The sequence below is a fragment of the Cygnus olor genome, chromosome 1 (genome assembly GCF_009769625.2).
Source record: "Cygnus olor isolate bCygOlo1 chromosome 1, bCygOlo1.pri.v2, whole genome shotgun sequence".
Classification (NCBI taxonomy): Eukaryota; Metazoa; Chordata; class Aves; order Anseriformes; family Anatidae; genus Cygnus; species Cygnus olor.
The window spans coordinates 190284041-190305078 of record NC_049169.1 but is presented as its reverse complement, the minus strand read 5'-3'; the positions used below and the strand labels follow the sequence as shown (position 1 = coordinate 190305078).

The window sequence follows — 21038 nt, the reverse complement described above, 5'->3', positions numbered from 1 at the left end:
AGATGTTCTTCACCTCCCTCTTTCAATCTTGCGCTCGAACTCTTAGGAGACTCGTTTTCCAACGCTCTCAACCCACGCCACGCGATAGGAAGACAAACGGTGATTGTTTTCCAGGCTTCATTATTATTATAGCAGCACATGCTCAGGTGCATGAATGCTGTTCAGAGGCAGCTATGTTTCTGCAGAGATCCTTACGGGATATGTTAAGAAATGAGTTAGAGACAAGTAACCACGTTTCTTCCTCAAGAAAGAGGAAGAACTTATGAACTTGTTCTTAAGAACAAGGAACAAGGTTCTCCATGCACCTGTTCTACAGAGCTCCCAAAGGTAAGGATTTGCACCTGGTTAGGTGATCAGGTCCCAGATCCCTCAATTTCCCCAAGGAGAGATGGGTGGAGGCAGTGTTCCTGCTGCTTTCCAGCCTGTGCGTGTGCGGCCATGCACTGCTAAGCAGGTGCTGCATCGCCCCGCACCGCGGGTTCAAGGAAAGGAGCTGCACTCACACTCCCGGAGCACACCAAGTCCCAACCAAAGCTTAGCACCCACAGCAGGGACACAGGGAGGTGGTCTCTGGTGTGTGTGTGTGAACTCAGACATCAAAACGCAGTCAGCTCCAAATCCTGGAGTGATCTGTACAGCCCCAGAGAAATGCACTTTCCTCACTTCCACCACGTGTCTTACTGTGGGCTCCTGCCTCTGTGTGTGCTGCGGTGGCTGACGCTGCGAGGCGCAGGATGACAGATTTCTGATCCCCGAACAGCAGCGCCCGAAACGACACTTTCCTTCCAAGGTCAGCACTCACTTCTCGCAACTAGCATTGCAACTGCCTGCTCCTTTTCTTCAAGGCATCCACCACCTCTTAAAATCACCGAGATAACAGTTCATTGTGAATCAAGCTTTTCAGTAACTGCCACCGCCTTCAGAGACCAACCGCAGAAGCCAGGGATAAGCGAGCTTGGAATATGCACGCACATACAAATACAGGTACACCTGGGGAAACCTGAATTTAGGCAATTTTTCCTACAGCTAAAACTTGCAGGATTTATACTGCAGAATATGCAACATCTGAAATGTTGAACAGTCCACGTGAAGGAGCGCCCTGCAAAGAAAGCAGTAACACAGTCACACTAGTTCCACACGTGCCCCATCCCTTCCTGTAACCACCTGACACCTACATTTTATGTAGGATCTATGCCATAAATGCCACAGGAGCTTTAAATCAGAGTTACAGTGCTCACATCCAAGTGATCCATCTGCCCACCAACTTCTGCATTCCTTCACAAACAAAGCACTTGGGGGACATCCCACCAGCTGCTTTTTTTTTTTTCCCTACTCACTATTTGTTACTTTATTCCCTATTACTCCTGCTCCACACATTTACCCGCGTTCTCAATACATCCTCAAGCTCTCCACTTCAAGAGTACTGAGTAGAATGGCAGAGATATCCACGCAGAACAACAAAAACACACTAAAAATCATCACCTTTTATTTTCTCTGTGTTGCAAACGTGAAACCCGAGGTGAAGGCAAACTCCTGTTAGCCATTTACGTGGGTAACGTGAGCAGTACCACACCAAACTTTCCCCAATTTCTAACGTGCAGGTCTTAAAGCAAAGATCCTGGCCAGCCAGGAGAGCTACTGTCACGTCCTCATACATCATTACAAGTGCTTGAAAGACTCTTGTGGGTATCAACATCATAATTTAAAGAAGGAAAATATCAGAATGCTTCAGAAGAGAGAAATAACTGGTTATTAAACATAGCTACAGCTGGTAATTAGCTGTGTAATCTGAAATCCGAGCTACAGATAGCAGATAATTTGAACAGATTTCCATGTAAGGCTAAAATCTGTACCAAAACCTAACTCCAGTTAAACAGACTTGGTATGCGTGTACTGGTGGAACGGGAGGACTCTCACTGCTCCAAGGAAGAAGCAAGGCTCTGGCCCGAGGAAATCAATCGGGATGTCACTACTGATTTCCAAGAAGACGGCACTGGAGCACAAGAATCTTCCAGCGCGGTGGGGCTGGGGACGCAGCCCCAGTCTGGATAGGTGCAGTTGATCTGCAATCCCTGACACATTGCTCTTCCCAGCTTTCCCAGCTCAAGGCGCAACAACTCCGCTTGTGTGGACTTCTCACCTTTTGTCTTCTGTCCCAGAGCATCCGAGGGACCCTCTGTTGTTGCAGGTGGGGGCTGAGGGAGGAGAACGCAGCTCCTCAGTAGCTGATGAAATGCAAAGGCCTCCCCGCCCCCCCCCCAGCACTTCCTGCAATGCTCCATACGCTCCAGTCGTATACCACTACGAGCTGGATCGCAGCTCGGTGCATTCCACTGCACTTTGTCACGCTTCTCTGACCGATACTATGCCAAAAATGACTAGCTTTAACAGTTCTCTGGTGAATAAAAGAGCTTTTGCAACTCTGAAACAGAGCTGAGTTTTTAATTCATGTTAAATCTGCTTTTCTGCTCCGAAGGAACATTTTTAATGGTGCCTGTAATTCCCTTTCTGGGCTTTTTTTTCTGACTGCTGTGGTGACTTTAGTGAAGATAAAGGGAAAATTTGAGCTCGATGGTTTTTAAAAGCGTTAAACAGACCTCTAAAATACAACTGGAGGAAGTAAAAACATGAACTAGCGCAACACGAAGATGAAAAAGATTTCTATCGCATTCACAGAAACCAAGAAATTGATGGCAGCGGGCCAGGAGGGACTCAGAAGACAGCTAGCGCCGAGAACAAAATCCAAAGTGCAGCTGGACTATCTAAACAAGCACAGAGCAACATTATCCAAGATTTGCACGTTGCCTGTTTATTTACTCAGTACCCAACCAAGCACAAGTTTGTGGAATAATACAGCCTGCTCCTGCAAACATCCCTTCCTCTCAGATACTCTGAGCGCCGACAGTTGCAGGCACGATGCTCAGCTGCGTTTTCAAGACTATGCCCTGAGAAATTTTCCTTTTTAACCTTTTATTAAAAAAAAAAAAAATTCACTATTACTGAAAAAAGATGATTATGAGACAAACGTGAAATTAACCTAAGCACTCAACAGAGTGAGGCGTTCATTATGTCAGTACTCGATGCCCCTCCCCAGTGGAGGAATACCAGCGGATTGCACCCAAAAAAGGGATCCCACTTCTCTCCAAGCCAGTTTGGTTTGCTCAGCACATCCAGATCTGCCGCTGGTTCCAGCCCATTTTTGGAACAGAGGGTTTCGCTCTCCAGCCCCATCTCCACGCGGAGCTGGAAACACGCCTGCCCCAATTGCTACTTGCGCATGGAAATAATAAGGCTATTTTTACATGAAAAGCAAATCCTTTATTTTCCCCAAAGCGAGAACAGCCACTGCAACAAGCACGGGAGTGAGATGTTTGGAATAGAGGAGGGAGTTACCCGCAATTACAGAAAGCAATTAAGCCTTGAGAGCTGAGCACGTGGGCAGGATGAGTGGTTAAGCCTGACTTTAGACAGCGAGCGCACAAAAAACCACCAAACAGAGGGAAATAGGGAGCAACCCGGAGCCTTTAAACCCAACGGGCCGGGAAGGTAGGGGAAGGCGCCTCTGCCTCTCCCTGGCTCAGGCTGCTGGTCCCTCCATGCCAAACACACAGCAGCTTCGGCCGTGCAGACAGCTTGGGTGCTGAGAAACCAAAGGAGGACCTCAGTGGGCACAATCAGGATTTTCACCCTTAAGAACTGCATCCAATTTTCAAGGCAGGTAGGCATTTCATCAGGATTAACAACCTTTCAGTTAAAACCAGTTTGCTACGGATGGCTGAGCCTGGTGCTAGCAGCCCTGTGACCCGACTGCCCTCCTCCCCATGAGCACCAAACATCGTGCTGCTCACCCAGCCAGATCCTGCTTCTTATTTTTTAGCAGGGGCATCGTCCTTACTGTGCTTCCCATCTGCCCTCGCTGGTGCCAGTCATCGCTTTCCTCCTCAGCAGTAAGAGCTCCTCTAGCCATTAGCTGCCATGGTCTCTTAGTGTCAAAAAAAAAGTGAAAAAAAAAAAAAAAAAAGGAGGGATGAAGAATTAGTTCCACCAAGGCTCTTCCCAGACTGGGAAACCACAGAACTTCCAATGTGAAAGTGGAGAAACAATTCAGAACTGGGGTCTAGTGGCAGGGGTTCTCCTAAACTCACGACCTCGAGAACCTGTGTACGAGGAAGGCTGGTGGCACCTTGGCAGGCTGACTCGGGGTTTTGTCTCGTGGTGAGCCATGGTCCTGTTCCAAGGCTGGAGGACAGAGGAAAAGAATGAAATTTTATGCCCAGCTGGAAGCAACGTAACTGGCCTCCCCTCGACACAGTGCTAATGCTCCAGCTGTAGCTGTTTGGCCCAGGCAGGCAGGGGACAACCGAGTTCACACTCAGCAAGCAGCAGCCTGCTCGGGGGCACAGCCGCTCCCCTCCATGAGGGGATGGAAAAAAAAATGTCCCTTAATGGTATTCTTCAGTTTCTGTAAAGCACGAAGGGCTGCTAATTGCCCAAAATAGCACTCCTGGAGATGCTGAGCAGGCAGCAGGACGTTCTGACCTTCCCAGGAATCCAGAAGGCAGCGCTACCTCCGGCACCAGAGCTGTGCACAGCCTGTGTGCTGCGGCTCCGAGTGTTCTTCTCCTCCTGAAGGAGGTGGTCCAGGCCCAGGAGGTGACAGTGACACAGTGACAGTGACCCTGAGCACCTGCAAATACAGAACGGGACCTGCAACAGCAGGTTCTCAACCTCCGGCTGCTCCTAACGCTGACATGCTGCATGGAAGTTCCTGGAAAAGTGGAACCGATGGGTTACAGAAGGCTTTACAGCACCAAAGCAGCACTGAGAAATACTTTTTCTAGGCTGCTTTCATGTGGCTCAAAACCCTGAAGGTTCCCTTCTCAATAAACAGAGATGGGGGTGGAGGGGGGTGGAAACCAATGCAAAAGGGAATTCTTGTGGCTTGCTTTTGAGTTTGTTGGCATTCCCCTGTGAGGTCCTGCTTTTGTAGCATGGGGAACTGGCTCTCCGCATGCTCTGCAACAAACTGATGACTTTTGCCCACTTATAAACGTCTTCTGTGCTGCAGGTCTTTGAGCTGTGCTGCTGAGCACGGCACCATCATCGTTTCCCCACCATGTGCATGACTGCGACACCATAGACTTGTTTCACTGGTTCTTCAGAGCACATCTTCAAGCAAGCACTTGAACTTCCTGCTCGCATTAGGGAATATAATAAAGTGATCTTCTGAATGGGAGGGCCTGTCGAGGTGCAGGAACGACCCCAGAAAGGAGACAGAAATGAGTTTCCAGTGTAGCAATGGCTGGAGCACTTGAAAGAAAAGAATTCAGCCCTGCTCCAGCACCCAGGCAGCTGGTCGCTCCTGCTTCTGGACAGCGAGCATCACACAGGCAGTCAGGGGATCATCTGAAGGCACTGTGAAGAAAATGATCTGGACAACCCCAAAACAGGCTTCAGCCAGGTGGAATACACATTATTTAGTAGCTACGTGGCGCCAGGATAAAAACAGCTCAGTACAGACTGGACTGGTCGTCACTCAAGTTTATTAACTGCGACAAAGACTTGTTTTAGTAAACCAAGATACCCTGCCTGTATTAGTACGCCCAAAGTTCCAGCCACATTAATTGATGAGATTACACACCATTATTAGGCTGACATCTGGCAGGAACAGAGAATGATTGGAGTAACTGTGTCTAGTTTAAGCATAGGCTATGACACCAAATGGAAGAGAAGATGCAGAAACGAAGATGTGGGACGTACTGTCACAGTCCAGTTGCATCTCCAACTGTTTAAGATGTCACATTAAATCTTACAAAAGTTTAAAGTCTTCTTCTAGAGAAGAGTTCATTCCTAATACTTCACAAGTATAAAAGTGTAACTAATTTGGGGTATCCAGAGGCATATGGAGAAGATCATGAGGGAGGTCTTGAATATTAGCTATTCAAACCAGTCGAGCAAAAACAACACAGCAGAACAACCGGTAGAGGAAGGTACAGAATTGACCAGCCTTGAAGATATTTAGCATTTCATACAGTGGAAGAACAAAACCAAGAGAAGGAAGCTGCAGAGCAGCAGCAACAATGATCTGAGCCCATACCTACAGTTTTTTGTTCTGAAATCAGCGGATGTGCATCAATTCATAAACAGTGGATAAAAACCCAAACCTAGCCATATACACACTTCCATAGCAGTAACTTTACACTGCTCTTTGTCCTAAAGTCAATCTATTTGAAGGGTAGGAACTTAACCATATTGTCACCTAGTACCAGTAGCCTTCTTTTTAGCTTTTTATATGTGTAAGGAGCGATACACTATCTTTGCGTGTTTCTGATGAAATGACTTATTTACAAATCATGCATTAAAAGAACGAAGGATATGGGTAACAGTTGCAAGATGCTCAGTCATTTAAGCAATCTACATTTAAATTTTGATGTTTTTCCACATGTTGCATTCATTTTTCTCTAAACGCATAGAGAATGATCTGTTGCAGCAACAATCTCATATATACACAGACCAGTAACAACTAAAGGCAAGGCAGCACTTCCACAGGCTGTCCTGCCACAGCTGTTACCTGACTCAAAGTTACTGGTAGGCAGTGCTCTTCGGCTTCAGCCTTCTGAAACATAACTGACCTACAAATAATTTAGTAAAAACTATTTTCATATCCTCTCCTGTTCTCTCCTTCCTTTCCCTCCTGGGGAACTATTTTTAATTGCTTGGATTCAGTTAAAACGAAGAGTACAAGTTTCTAACCAGGGACAGTCCATCTCTTGCGCTGCAGGGAAGCAGCACACAGCCTCAAACATCAGTATCTTATTTAATCAGACTGAAAAAGAAACATTCAGAGCAGTGACAAATCCTACGGATTAAGTTCTTTGTTAACAGCTGGTACCATGCAGACACTGCAGTTGTCATAATACATATACAAACACATGCATCTCTTGGGTGAAATCTGATTTCTGCATACCAACTTGTATATGACAACAGTTTCTGATAACCTGCCAGTGACAATCTGGATGGCAGGACAATATCATCGGAACAAAATCAATTTTGCTGCACTGCAACCGTAGCTGGGTGACCCCATCAAGACCACAGAATCATTAAGGTTGGAAAAGCCCTCCAAGATCATCTGGTCCAACCATCCCCCTATCACCATCACCCACTAAACCACACCCCTAAGGACCACGTCCAACCTTTCCTTGAACACCCCCAGGGACGGTGACTCCACCATTTCATTGTCAACAGAACCACCTCAGCAGAGGCAAGGTCTATCAGGGAAGGCACCTCAGCTGCCAAGTAACGGGAAGTCAAAATATTCCAGCAGCATCAGTATTTTGGTGGCCAGCAGCTGATGTGTAGAAAGCATACCTAATGGGCGTACCCAATAAGTAAGAAAAACGGCAGCTGCCATCACCAAGTAAGCACAGCTTGAAGGTCCCTTTCCTCTCTCCTTATGACTTCAGCTAGCACTGCATATGTGCATTTGCAAGTCGCAGAGACAGCCAGCACCCCAGGAACAAGGGGTATCTGGGCTGCAGCCGGATTTACGGAGGGTTATGGGGTGGAGAAGAGGCAGGCAGGGCACCGAGCTCACCACCACGCCAGTCACTCAGCAGGAACTGAGCTCCGTGCCCAAGGGAGCACCACCAAGCTGCGGTCTGCTGGAAAGTGACGTGACCAAAAATACAACAAAACAGCCCTGCTGCTGCTGCGCCACGCAGCTCGCTCACCTTCAGAGCGGCAGCGGTGTGATTCTCAGCCCCTGCCTCCTGAGTACGGCCATACCGCTCACTGCTTGTCCTTCCAGCAGCGCCCTGGTAAGAATTCGGCCAGCATCTTGAGTATTGCAAGAAAGTCGACATGCAGTTGTAACGTACCATGTTTTCAGGAAGCGTAGAGTCACAGTAACTTCATTCCGCCCTTGGGCAAGCATACCAAGATCTGGTAATTGTATTTTATAAACAAAATACAGGAAAAAAGTAGTTTAGTCCCTTTTAATGTACTAGATTATCTTATGCAACTGAATATGGCAACAGTATTACCATTTCTACACAGGATACCGATGAAATTTCCCCTTTAACTAAGAGTTAATCTAGTTTCAGTTCTGCTGATCAAATAACTTCAAAGTGTCTGCAAAATATTTTTCCTGTGGATACAGAAAAAAAAAAAGGGAGGGGGGAACAGGGCGAGGAGAAGAATTGCAATTTTAAGTTGCTCTATGTATATTCAGCCATGCTTTAGAAAAATACTCCATGCTACTGGCATATACCTGTGTACCACATGAGAAGCAGCCAGAGACTTATTTGCTTTCCACTGATATTCAATTTGCAGCTTTAAAATAAACTTATTTAGTTTAGCAGCTATCAAAAAAATAATTTAGTTGAGGGAGCTAGAATTAAATGAGTTTCCATAATGAACCCCTTAGATTACCTCTAAGGAGGACTGCAGCGTGCAAAGGCCTTTGCATTAGGCCTTCCTACTGCCATCCCTCTCCAAGTTTAAAAGCTTCTTTCCATTTTTATTTTTAAAAACACATGTGCAGAGATGCTATTTTTCAGGCTCGGAATAAAAATCACACTGGTTACTCTCAGACACTGAAAACGACAGCAGAGATTTCGGCTGAGAGTGACAAAACCTGTGAAAGGAACAGTTACACCCTAATACTATTGTGATAGCAGCTTCCTGTTACACTAATGGCAACCTTTACTTTTGGCCACAAGGGCTTTTCTATTCAGAGACTGAGCTTAATGCTTATGTGGAATTTTTACTGACAGTGATGAAGCCATTTCCTTTTTTATTAAAAAGATTCATTGCTCGCCCTTTTCCTAGCAATTACATTTCCATAAATACAAGCTAACCCTGTACCCTGCTACAGCGATACAAAACTTTACTGTTCTACTTACCCCAAGCTTCTAGAATTATTATCTGACAGGAAGAATTAGTTCAGTTTAATATAACTCAGGATTCATATGGACCTACAGTTGAAATCTGGCATCTGATTCCTGTTCTGTCATTTCAAACAGCCCTACAAGGATGTCCCAATTTATTCTGTGTAGTTTGCCAAAGAAGAAAGGAGACCAACAAGAATAAAGGGTAGAATTTAAAATTTCCTGCAGTCTTGTTCAGTGCCATGTTAGCGTCCAGCTGCCAAGAAACTACATTTCATCGCAAAAAGAAGCAATCACCTACTACTGCTAAAGAACACTTCTTCCACCATGAAAATTCAGGAGGAGAGACAAAATTCTTTCTTTCCCTTCTGCAGGACTAAGTCACACTTGCACAGAAGAGATCCACAGAGCACCTTTCCTAAATACATTGCAGGAACTGCCTCGTAACGCTTAGAGGATTTAGGTATATTCAGTAAGGCAGCAGCATCAAGTAACAGCAGCACGGGAAGGCTGGAGACAAGAGAAATGGTATAGGACAGAGAGAAATGTCAGCAGGTATCAGCTCAAGAGCAATCCCTTCCTCTTGCTTTCAGCCCCTGGAAAGCCACGACTCACTTTTTTTCCCTGAAGCAGCTAAAAGCTGAAATTACTTAGGTGGCCAACTTCAGGCAAATGGATAGGAAAACACATCCCCTTACAGGCCTTGATGGAAGAATACTGCAAGATACCAGCAACTTCTCAGAAATTAAAAAAAGAAATAGAAGAAAAATTAAAGGAGAAGGTTATGAAATGAGCTCTTGACACAGCTAGCAGAGAGAAGACAGAAGGAACAACCTACCTTCGAATGAGGGTAGTAAAAGAGCACACCAGAGACTACTGGCCTCAATTACGAAATCTACTTCAGCTGCTAAAATAAAATTCTCCCCCTGCATTCAGCAGTGAGTGCCCTCATTTGGAGGCCCTTTTTTTCCTCATAACCCAAAAATACTTACTCCTTCCTGACCAGCAAAATACCTCGAGATGACTCTGTTGCCACCTTTGACACATGCCCCACAAAATAATCCAGGTAATCTTCTACCAGCTCATTCTTCAGTCATTTTTCATTAACAACTCAATCTCACCCAAAACACACAGAAGATGACCAAGGTGTTCATCCAGGAGGTTCTGGTATGTAACTGAGCAAGCAGAGCTCTCAACACAGGTAAAGTTCATCCAAGCAGGAGACAATTTTGCCATGGGACAGGCTAATGTTATTAAATTAATTCCCCCCATTTGCTCAGGACTATTACAAGATTTGCTGACCTTGAAGGCAGACTGCATTTCCTAGCCTTGCCCTCTTTAGCAAATATATGGCACAAGATACTTTACTACAAGCAGAACTCCAGGCAGGAACAGTCTGTAACACTGTACAAAACCAGAACATGGTGCTTCGTCTGCTTCCTCTCATTGCTCCAAGGATGGGATAAAAAGACTCAAGTCATACTACTTGTTAACAAGCTGCTGGATACCACATGGATTATATGAGAATATGTAGGACATAAAACCCCATATAGAAAAGAGAAACCAGAACACCAATTCCAAGTGCGTAACAGGAGTGCTTTCTGCTGGAGCTTCGTTTGCAACAGAATTTCCCTCACTTAAAGGAGCACAAATATTTGTTCTAATGGAGATAAATGTTGCATTCCCCATCCCAAAAGTTTCCCCAAGTCAAGTGCAGTTCACAAAGCCAGGTGGAATCCTTGCCAAATGGGTTAAACAAGAAGGATGCAATCCCTGATAAGGAGACCAAAAGAATCCTGGAATGCGAGAAGAAAAAAAACCCACATACTTCTACAAGCTGAGTTCCAAGAACTTAATGTAACACAGACAACAAGATGGTCAGCTTGATATTCTTATATATTACAGTAGCCACAAACACCATTCCAGTTCCTTGAAAGACCCTGTAATTAGTGCCCAGAGGACAGAGCTTCCCCTTAGGAATGTGCTGATACTGGCACAGGTGGGGGGTACATGTTTTATTACAGAGTTATTTCAAAAAGCCTCTAGAAAAAGTGGAGCATGAGGACTTCCATGCCTCACATTCTCACTGTCGTTCAGGGTGTAGTGCATGCTGCACGTTACTGGAGATATGCAGCCTATAAGAAAATCCTAAAACGTCCTTGTTTGTTAAAAATAGCTGCCTGGAGATCTTCATTCAGAAAGCCCACCACCGCTCAGAGAAAGGGTTTGCTTGAGGAAAAGAAGTGTATAACGTGCCTCAGTTCATCTAGGACTGCTGCAGCCCACACGAAATCCCAATGTCGGCGGCTGTTTGTGCTCGGAGGAAGTACAGTAAGTACAGTGCAGCCCATTCAGGTTGGTGGAATGCCGCGGATCACACACTCAATTGCATCTATTCATCAGGAAAACCCAGCGCCCAGCAGCAGCTGCAGTTACCACCACGCCCCACGCACCATCCAGCTGCCCCAGGTGATCGCAGCGGTTCTGCAGCCCGCAGGACAGACGCCCCGCGCCCCGCTGCCTCCTTGTCAGGCCATCGAGGCCAAGGAGTTATATTTACTAAAGAACAGCGCATCAGCAGTGCTTTTGGCTTCCAGCTTTTGCAACAAATAAGGTCGGGCCTTTTGCAGTCATGTTCGACGAGTTTCAAAACAATTTATGCCGCGCTAATTATTTTTGATTGAAACTCGCTAAATAATTACTGTTGAAAAGATGACTTCAGCAAAGAACGGGCAAGTTGCTCCATTTGAGAACAACTATGACTAATTACTTGTGCGATTTTGTGTCTTTGTAATTAAAAAAGAAAGGGTGCTATCCAGGATCCTTTCAGGTCAACAGCCAAGTCCCTGTTAAGTCTTCGGGGCCAGATGTCACCACAAAGTCACAAGCTACACAAAGGCTGAAAACAAGGCTTTGTGAAGGCACCCGGGCCATTTAAAAAGGACACTTGTGACTCCCTGATCAGTTTAGAAGTCTGTCTGCACGTGTAACATCTCTGATGACTCTAAGTGAAAGACACAAGAGTTCTGTATTTACTTTGTGAATTACCCTGCATTTTATACCCTTGTTAAGTTTACCAGCCAGCCCGTAACCGATTTCCTGTCTGCGTGAGTCTTTCATATAGAGCGAGGAAAGTAGTAAAACATTATGATGTTTCCTTTTTCTTTAATTAAGCCAATTTCAAATTGATCTTAATCCTTTCTCCCTCTGCACCTTCCCCTCCCAACAGGCACAACCCCGAGTCCTTGGGCGGAACGGGGAGCTATAAACCCTGCCTTCATGTTACCTGAGAGCATCTCTTGCAGTACACCCAGTGACTGTAGTTGGAAAGCTAACTGGAGGTATGCTAGGTGAGCAGGGCTCCTAAGAGTAACAAATTCAAGTATATTTTTCCCATTCCCTATAGTTTATACTCCCCCCTCCTTGCCACTGCTCCCCTCCACCCTTCCAGAAACCCAACAAACAAGCGGGTCCTGGCACAGCACCTGCTGGCCCAGAGGGGACTAAAACCACCCTCAAAGGACCTGAGGTTGATTTTACTCTGTTCAGCCAGAGACCCGTTGGCTGCCTGCTGGACTGGAGATGTCCCCGCAGTAGGGATTTACAAGTTTCAGTTCACAAGCAGGGACGAGGGAGCTTGGGACGGCTGATGAATTTATTCCACATCATGCTCTGCAACAGCTCAGCAGCTAATTCAAAACAGCTCTGGCACCAGGAGGAAAGGAAGAATCTAGAGGCAGTAATCGAGCCTGTCACCCTACCCCACGCCATCCCCAGGGCCAGACCCCGTTCACACCAACTCAAGAAGCTCCATTCATTCATTCACAGCCCTCCAAGACCGCCAAGCTTCACACGGCCTGGACCTGCAGGAGGAAACAGAGCTCTTTTAGCCACCAGGCTCCAGTTTTGGAATCCCTGTCTGGACTCCAGCCAAATACGATCCTGCTTATGCTTCGGCTCGAACTCAAAGTACACCTAAGGGATGGCCCCACTAACTCCATTTCCAAGCAACAAGTCACAGCTAAGGAAGCAAGCTAAAGGCAAGGATGGAAGAATCACAGTCAGTGAGGAAAGATGCAAAAATGCAAAACCAAATTTAAGGAGGTTGCAGAAATCTCCACATCAGAACTGTGCTTGTTTTCTGTAACATTTAATACCATTCTAGCAATATTCAAGACAAAACAGCTAAAGATATTAAAAATGTTACACATACAGCACATTACACCACGCTTAATAGCGAGACATTTTAGCAGGTGCTCAGGTATCTCTGTTTTATACATTGGCTTGACGTCTCCGCGCTGCAGTGTGCTCAACGAGCTTTCCAAGATTTCAGTCCAACAAGCTTGTTCTGTGTGTGAACGATTTGTCCGTGTAACCTACCAAATGTACATTTCCAATCCAGAATCCAGCTGTGCTCATTTAACCTTGGCTCATACGCACGGGGAGTGTTCTCATCCCAAACGGCTAGGGAAATTTAGAGGGTAGAGTTCTGAAAAACACTGCTTTCATGGCATGCTTAAGATGACAGAGAAAATCCTTGGTTCCACCAGCTGAATTATTCACCACAGCGGCTTGTTTCATGGGGCCAGGAAGTGTTTAGGTGTACTGCAGCAGTTTTCACTGGATCTGCGATCTACTCTGGCTCTGATTATCTCCCATAGCATAAACTCTGGAACAGAAGCAGCCCTAATCAACGCCTGTACAGCTCCAAAGAAATGCTGCCTGTTTGTAATAATGCCTGATGTTAGCCTTGTTACACAGGCTCAGAATATGACCTACGAGAGTCAGACGCTGCCATGAATGAACAAAGGTTAAGTTTTGAAATCAAGGAAATACCACTGAAAGCACGCTGGGTTTAAGTCTCTCCAGTGTACGTCTAGGACTGTGAACTGAAATACTTGAGCTTGACAAACAACTGCCATTCAGTCACGGGGGAAAAATGTTATTTCTACAACAATCAGAACCTGGACCAGGAACAGCACACTCACTCTCTCTCCAAAGAGAAATGCTGAACTGTTCCTGGACAGAGGTGAAAGTCAACACCAGAACTGGAAGTACTGGTATGTGCAGCTCAACCCCAAAAGCCCGTGTTCTGCACCAGGTTGAATGGTTGCTGACTTGGTGCTGGAACACGTTCTCCATCCCAGAATGGCAAAACCAGGTATTTCTGTGTTGAGTCTCTTCTCTGAGACAGGGCTACCAGCCCCTGACAGAAGCAGAGAAGAAAAGACATCCAGCCAGTTCCACCTGCTTCTTGCAAACAGCAAGGGAGATTCTCCAAAGACCATTTAGTGTCTCTGTCATTTCTTCCATTTGCTTCTGACAGTGAATGCGGTTTAGATGTGCTAGACAAAATCCCACCCTAACACTCGTAGCTAGAACCTGTCACAGTACTGAGGACAAAAAAGAAAAAAGACAAGCTACCCTGTTAAGCCTTATGCGTCAAGTTGAGAAGTCACAGAAATCCCACAGGTCACCATGGCCGTCTTTAACATGGATTTGCCCCCGTGTTAGGCATGCCTCTCAGCTGCAAGTTCACCTCTTACAGCAACAGGACTGCCAGAAGCGTCAGTGTGTTTCGTCAACCAGCACACCTGATAACCACCATCACAACCCTTTCTTCAGCCCCAAGTATAACCTTGTTTTGACCAGAGCGACAATCCCCCCTCCCCAAACTCGTACGTACCTGATCACAACCTGCATTCACCAGCTCCTGGAGCATCTGCCGATTTACTTCAACAGCCGCTGTAGTGCCCGACTCATTCGCAAAGGGCAGCAAAGAATATCTGATTTCTCGTAGAGCTTTCTGGTAAGGTCCAAACTTGGGTGTCTGTCTCATCTGCTGCTGCCTCGCAGCATCCTTCCCTACTAAAAGCTTAGGGTCCAGAGAAGTTTCGCTGCCCGGTCCAATAGGCAGCCCCTGACCTGAAGATTTGGATGGTTGCTTTAAACCTTCTCGAATCTCTTGTAACCTTTGTCTGCTGTTTCCAGAGTATGTCGTAGCAGGAAAAGTCTTTGGCCTCATTGTTAATCCAGTTTTCTCTGAGCATAAATACAGATTTATTCTTAGTTATTTAGTTACTTTAGTTCTAGAAAGTGTCGCTTGATGGTATCAATTTCTTGTAAACATAATCCTTCAAAGAGAAAAGAAAAATGGCAAAATCCTGAAGAGATCTCTGCCAACGTTTTACTTCAGCTCACGATCTTCACGTTTCCTACAGAAAACGAAAATCCTTGGAATCATCATTTTGCAGACTGACAGTGTCTGAAACAAAAGAAAATAGAAAGTACATGCAATTAAGTTGATATTGTAAACGCCTCTGAAGGGACAGCATGAAAATTAATCAAGTGAAAGTGAATCAGTTTAACCTATTACGCTGTCACAGCTGGATTCCCTTTAATTATTACCACTTTATCTGTTTTCAAGAATAGGATTTCAAAAGGCTTTCTCAACATAATCAAAGAAGCATTTGTCTTTAAAGTTCTATTTTGAAAATAAATGAAAATAAAAACCTCAAAAACTACAAAGTTTAGGAATTTCATGCACTACCTAACTATGGCAAGATTCCCACCCAATTGCATAACCAAGTCCTGGACAAGCCTATCTGATTTCATAATTAGGGAAGAGTATGCTCATGAAACATTTCCCCCCCACACTTCAGATTTTGTTTGTTTTACACTAGCTGAGCTCAGTTTCAGACGTTTATGAAAAAGATTTATAATGGAAATATTGATGACTCTAACCATAGCAACTTCTAGGATTTCAATAACAAAGTGAGTAACAGAAAGACAAGATATTTTGCCACTCCACATGAATATCTTAGAGAAGTTTGAAGGTAAGAATTCTCTCCAAAACTGGAAGGAGGGGAGAAAAAGGGGGCGGGGGGCATGACTGATATTTCCCTTAGCTGTGCCTAATAGGGAAGAAAGGGAAGACAGGCAGAAGGAGCTCTTCAGTAACAGCAAGAACGGCAGAGCCAGTTCAGTTAAGATTAAAACAGACAAAAGGCAAGGCTGAGATACAGCTGCACGCATCTCTTCTGATGTGCGGCAGAGGACAGCTACACAACCACACAGCAGAGCTGAGCTACTGCGTAGCGTGTGATATCCCTAAGAAGCACGAAGATACAGAAAGAATCCTTTGTTTCCTGAGTCTTTGTGGCATCCTCACACAGTGGCATAGGTACCAAGGATGCATTTCAGAAGAGGATTAAGGAGATTGTTCATCAGAAGTGTCACGTGCTACTGATGCTGCTTCCAGAAGTTCACTTCTGCTGCTGAGAGCACTTGCAAAGGGACTCTACGCTGCTGCTCAAGCTGCTTTGTTGAGAAGACTGGAATTCTGTTCAGGTGTTTTGAAACCTCAGACACGGAAGAGGGTAAAACTCTGGATGTTACTGGTCACTCAGAAGATGACAACTCTCCCCTGCTGTTCCCTTCCCCCCACTTTGAGAAGGGGGCTTCACTTCTGATCACTGCATTTTTGCACTAAGAGCTTCTTCAGAAAGTATTTTCCGCTATTTTTACACACTGACAATTAAACTCAATTGATTGCAGCAACCATTCCTGTGCTAGCTACAGCATTCCCAACAAAACGCCCGTTTCCATACTTTTACCACCACTTCTCACAGACAAGCAAACAGTGAAGGCGGAGGGTCTGGACACATTCACCGCTGAAGCCCATCATCACTTACTCACTAGCACTGGGTCTGCCGAGATGGGGTCAAGCTTTCCTCTAAAACCAAGCACTGAAAAAAGGAAAAGCAACAGCGAGGCCAGCCCCCGGACTCCTTTATGGTAGCTCACCACTTTGAAACACAGGCCCCCAGTCTAATCACTTTAGATATTGTCCACGTTACGGTCCTAACTGCGTATGCCATGCACAGCTCTACTGGGAAGTTTCCATACAGCCTAACATCAGCCCTGTCCAGGACCACATCTTAGCTGACAGTGGCAGAGGTCTACACTGAAAGCTGAAGGATCAAACTGCCAGAGAACACACGAGGAAGGGCACACACATGGGAACACCCATGTCAACTTCTTGCTAACGCCGAAACGCCGAGCTGTCTAGAGGTTACTTGTCACGTACTAAAGATCTTGAGCACTAAGGATTGCCTGCAACCCTAACTCTCATACAGGTCTGGAAGTGACAAACATCCACATTGGACAGGGCTTGTGACCTGTTTTAAAGAAAGAACAGCTTTGTCACATTTATATTTTGATATTTTTAAAACAAATCAGCTATTAGTCAAGAAGAGATCAAGTTTTCACTATTGTCAGTGAAGATAAAACCAAATGAAGGATCACAATGACAGAATTTTGTCTACTTAAGAGTTCAGCAACAGACAGTACACAGCCTTAGTAATGTGTTAAAAAAAATAAATAAAAGGATGGTATTGCAGCCTTTTAGGACTACATCATAACTACCTAGTACTTAAAAGATACAGAGCAATTAACTGGTCTATGACTGCCCTTCCTCTTCTGACAGCAGCAGGCACCATATGGCTGGGTTTAGAAATCCGGGTTGTTCTTCCTCTTTTCAGACCCCGTGCCAATCCTCAGGCCTGGGATGTGTGGAAAGAGCTCGCGACCCCCCCACCCTTTTCCCATAAAGGACTGCTTTCCCACTTACACACATGCTTCACAAAAAGAACTTCTGTGACCTTTAGCCTAGGCTCGAGTCTAATAATGCTAGGTCAAGCCAGCTGGCAGCTTCTTCAGCTTACGTTCACAATACTGCTAAACCAGAAAGAAATGTTGATTGTTTAGACAGCATGAATGAGAACAGCAGCAAGTACTGGAGCTAACTGTAAGCACACTTTATATCTTGCAGAAGTTTTTGTGTTTCTTTAAAAAAACGTAAAACTAGATACGGAAGATAAGCCAAAAAAACAGAACATTAAGTTTTACAGATGATTTACAAAGAAAGACAAGATGCCTGCTTTTTAAAATCTTCCTGTGAATAAAAGGGCTGTATGTTTTAAAAGAAGCAGAGCGTGTAAGTATTTGACTGTTCATCTGCATTTGGCTAACTCCAAATCCTTCTAAAACTCACCTTGCCGACAGCATGTATATATCAGTAGCCTTCTTGCCATCACCAGAAATATTTTTCAGAATTAGTTTTGAGCTTCAATTCATTCTGACTAGATACTCCTAAGGTGTTTTCTATTCAAAATGTTATATATCCTGTGCTCATTAGAAGCTTGTCCGTTACTCTGAAGATAGAATATTACAAATAAGACTAGCATCGCTTTAATTACATCACAGCAGAACAATTTTTAAATAACTGTCATCTTTTTTCCCCCTCATTTGAGAAATACCAATAGCTGCTCTCGCAGCAACCACACTGAATTTATATGCTGAGGTCTGTGCTCTCAGCAGCACTAAGCAGTCTCACCAACAGGCTGCATATGCTGGTGGCTCGGCAGGGCTGGGACACTGGCAAGAAACTACAGCTCAGATCTGTTTCAAGAGCAACGTCCCGAAGCCTGAGCTGGTGAGCTGCTTCTGAGTGTGTAACTCTGCAGGCACCGCAGTGAGGAACTAGGGATGTCTGCTGAAGTAAGGAGTAAAATTTTAAGAAACTGACACAACTGCTATCTCCCACTCAATTTACTGGTATAGCACTGTTTTTTTTTGCTTGTGAATTCGTGGAAACACACGCTGGCCACTTAGCAGCAAAGGTCTGAGGCAGATCCAGGGAAGGGGGTTCAGGAATTTCACCACAATACAAACCATGCTCCCCTTTACAAGCAAAGGCATGCTGTAAGCAGCAAGGAGCACCGAAATGAGGACCTTCCCCAAAACCATTCCTTCATCACGTAACAAAACCACCCAGAAGCAACTCTGTGCAAGCCCTAAGCACCGTCCCAGTCCAGCACTGGGGGAAGCAGCTCACCTTCCCCATCCCCAGCAAACCAACCCACGGCAGGACCTGGACATTACGCACAACTTGTTGTTTTTTTTTTTTTTTCCTTCTTTTTTTTGCGTCACTCGGGCGAGCGCCTTGGGAAGGGCAGGGGACACACTTCAACCCAGGGGAGAGGCCGAAGGGCTGGATTTCGGCAGTGACCTTCAGCTAGCAGGCAGCAGCCGGAGCCCCGCTGCTTCGGCGGTGGGACAGGGGGGCCTCAAACCCAGCCTGGACACCTCAAGCCCCCCTCTTGGAGCCCCAACCCCGTTGTTTTCGTGGGCAGAAAGCTCCCCAAAAATATTAACACCGGGCTCCGGCCCGGGACAGCGGCCTCCTGTCACGGGGGGGGGGGACACAGAATGTCGGGCAGGAGCGGGGCTGGCCCCGGGGGGAGGCTGAGGGGGGGGTGAGGGACATGGCAGCCGCCTCTACGACCCCCTCCCAAATATTTCCTCAGACGGGACACGGCACCTCCCGCCTCCTTTCAGTAGGGCGCTGCCAACTTTCTCCTCAGGGAACCGAAAGCAGAAAGAGGGGGGAAAAAGGGAAAAAAAGAAGCGGGGGTGGGGGGTGGGGGGAGCACCCGAAGCCGGGTTAAGGTTAAAAAAAAAAAAAAAAAAAAAAAAAAAAAAAAACGTCACCCTTCGCTCCCTACCTCACCTCCTCGGGGTGCCCGGCGCCGCCTCCGGGCTCCGTCACGCAGCAGCTCGGCGGCGACGGGCGCCGCGTCCCCGAGGGCTCGGGGCGCTCTCCTCCATCTTCCCCCTCGGCCGGCCCGGGCGCCGAGTGCGGGGCGCAGCCGGGACATTCGCTGCATTGTTAGCATTCCTCGCCCGGCACGTGACCGCGCCGCCCGCGTCATCGCACCCCTCCCGCCACATACCAGCGGGGGGAGGCGCTTGGCGGCGGGAATGGCCGTTACGGCGCCCAGTGGGGGGTGGTTGTGTTTATAAGCACCGTGTGGCAGTTCGGTCCTTTCCCCAAAATCTCGGTTTTACCTCACAAACAACTCCTCTTATCCCCCCCCTCCGACGCTCTCCTCACAAACAAGTCGTCGTGTCCCCCCCCCCCCCTCCGCCATCTTCTTCCCCCCTCTCCTTCGCCCGACGGGCCCTCAACCGCCTCACGATACTTGGCCCCTTTCCTCCGCTCTTCCCCAACTGCCTCAAGATAAAGCCCCAAAGTGGTCTCGATGAGTGGTGTTATCCCGACCGCGATGGTGATGGTGATGGTGATGGGAGCCCGGCCCGCTGGCAGAGGGGCTTGAGGGTCGCTGAGGTGTGAGGAAAATGGCACCGCCTCAGCCTGTGGAGGTGGTTGGGGAAAGGTGTGAAGAGAGCCGACAGGTGTGAAGAGAGTCAACAGGCTGGATGCCCCAAACTCTTTAAATCAAACAATTTTGCAGTGCGGCTCTATTATTACCATTATCCCTTTTATTCTGAACTCATTCCACACATTCACAAAGCACAGCATGTCTATCAACACCTATTTGGGCATTTCTTCTTCAGGACTGTGGGCTCTTACTTGTTCGTGTGTGTGGGGAGATTGCTTATTTTTAATGTATTTATTTTCATCAACAATGAGGAGACAAGAGGGTTATGAGGTGCCAGAGGAGGACAGCCAGGGAATTCACATCTGGATCAAAAATTCAGACCCAAGCTGCAATGGATTTTTGGATGCAGAGCTCATATTTGAGCTCATTACAGATGGAACTGCCTGGATCCGAGCCTGTTTTTCATGGAAGCCTGAATATTCTGATTTTAGATGTCTCTGTGGTCTGTAACAAAGACAATTGTCAACTAGAAACAGCTCACTCCAAAAATATAGCAATGTTTGGATCTGGGAAGAAGGTGAGAAGGCTGGCTTTGGCCCCCTCAGTGTGACAGGACACTAGCAATAACCAGGGAATACTAACAAAGATTAAGAACAGTAAGAAAATAACCTCTTCTGTACATATGTATATAGTTAGATCATTAACATGGAAGAAGACTGCAGTCCTGAAATACAACTTCAAAATCCTTGAAATCCTGTTGCAGAACTGGGAGTAGGAGCTCCATGCCTGATTCATTGCAAAGGCTCTCTTCTCAGCCTGGAAAGGTTTCTCTGTTTTGTGAAGGGGAAATATTGGTCCTGTGAACACTTAAGATGCGTGGTTATCGTTACTTACATGAGCAGTCCCACTGTCTTCAACAAGACTGAGAGCATGTATAAAGAGAAGTCTGTGTATAACTCTCTTT

The 21038-nt window shown here is 46.2% G+C and overlaps 1 protein-coding gene across 7 annotated transcripts in view; it reads right to left on the bottom strand.

The window, feature by feature from the left end:
• LATS2 (large tumor suppressor kinase 2) overlaps window positions 1-19659 on the bottom strand; it is a 46530-nt gene extending 26871 nt beyond the window's left edge. The window contains exons 1-2 of one of the 7 annotated variants that reach the window (XM_040544019.1): window positions 19457-19659; window positions 14575-15153 (exon numbers count right to left, since the gene is read on the bottom strand). In XM_040544019.1, coding sequence (XP_040399953.1) covers window positions 14575-14913 — 339 coding nt within the window. In that variant the 5' untranslated portion in view covers window positions 14914-15153; window positions 19457-19659. The remainder of the gene's footprint in view (window positions 1-14574; window positions 15154-19456) is intronic. The other 6 variants (XM_040544018.1, XM_040544021.1, XM_040544022.1 and 3 more) reach the window with 6 other exon arrangements.
• Between the last annotated feature and the right edge of the window lie 1379 nt (window positions 19660-21038).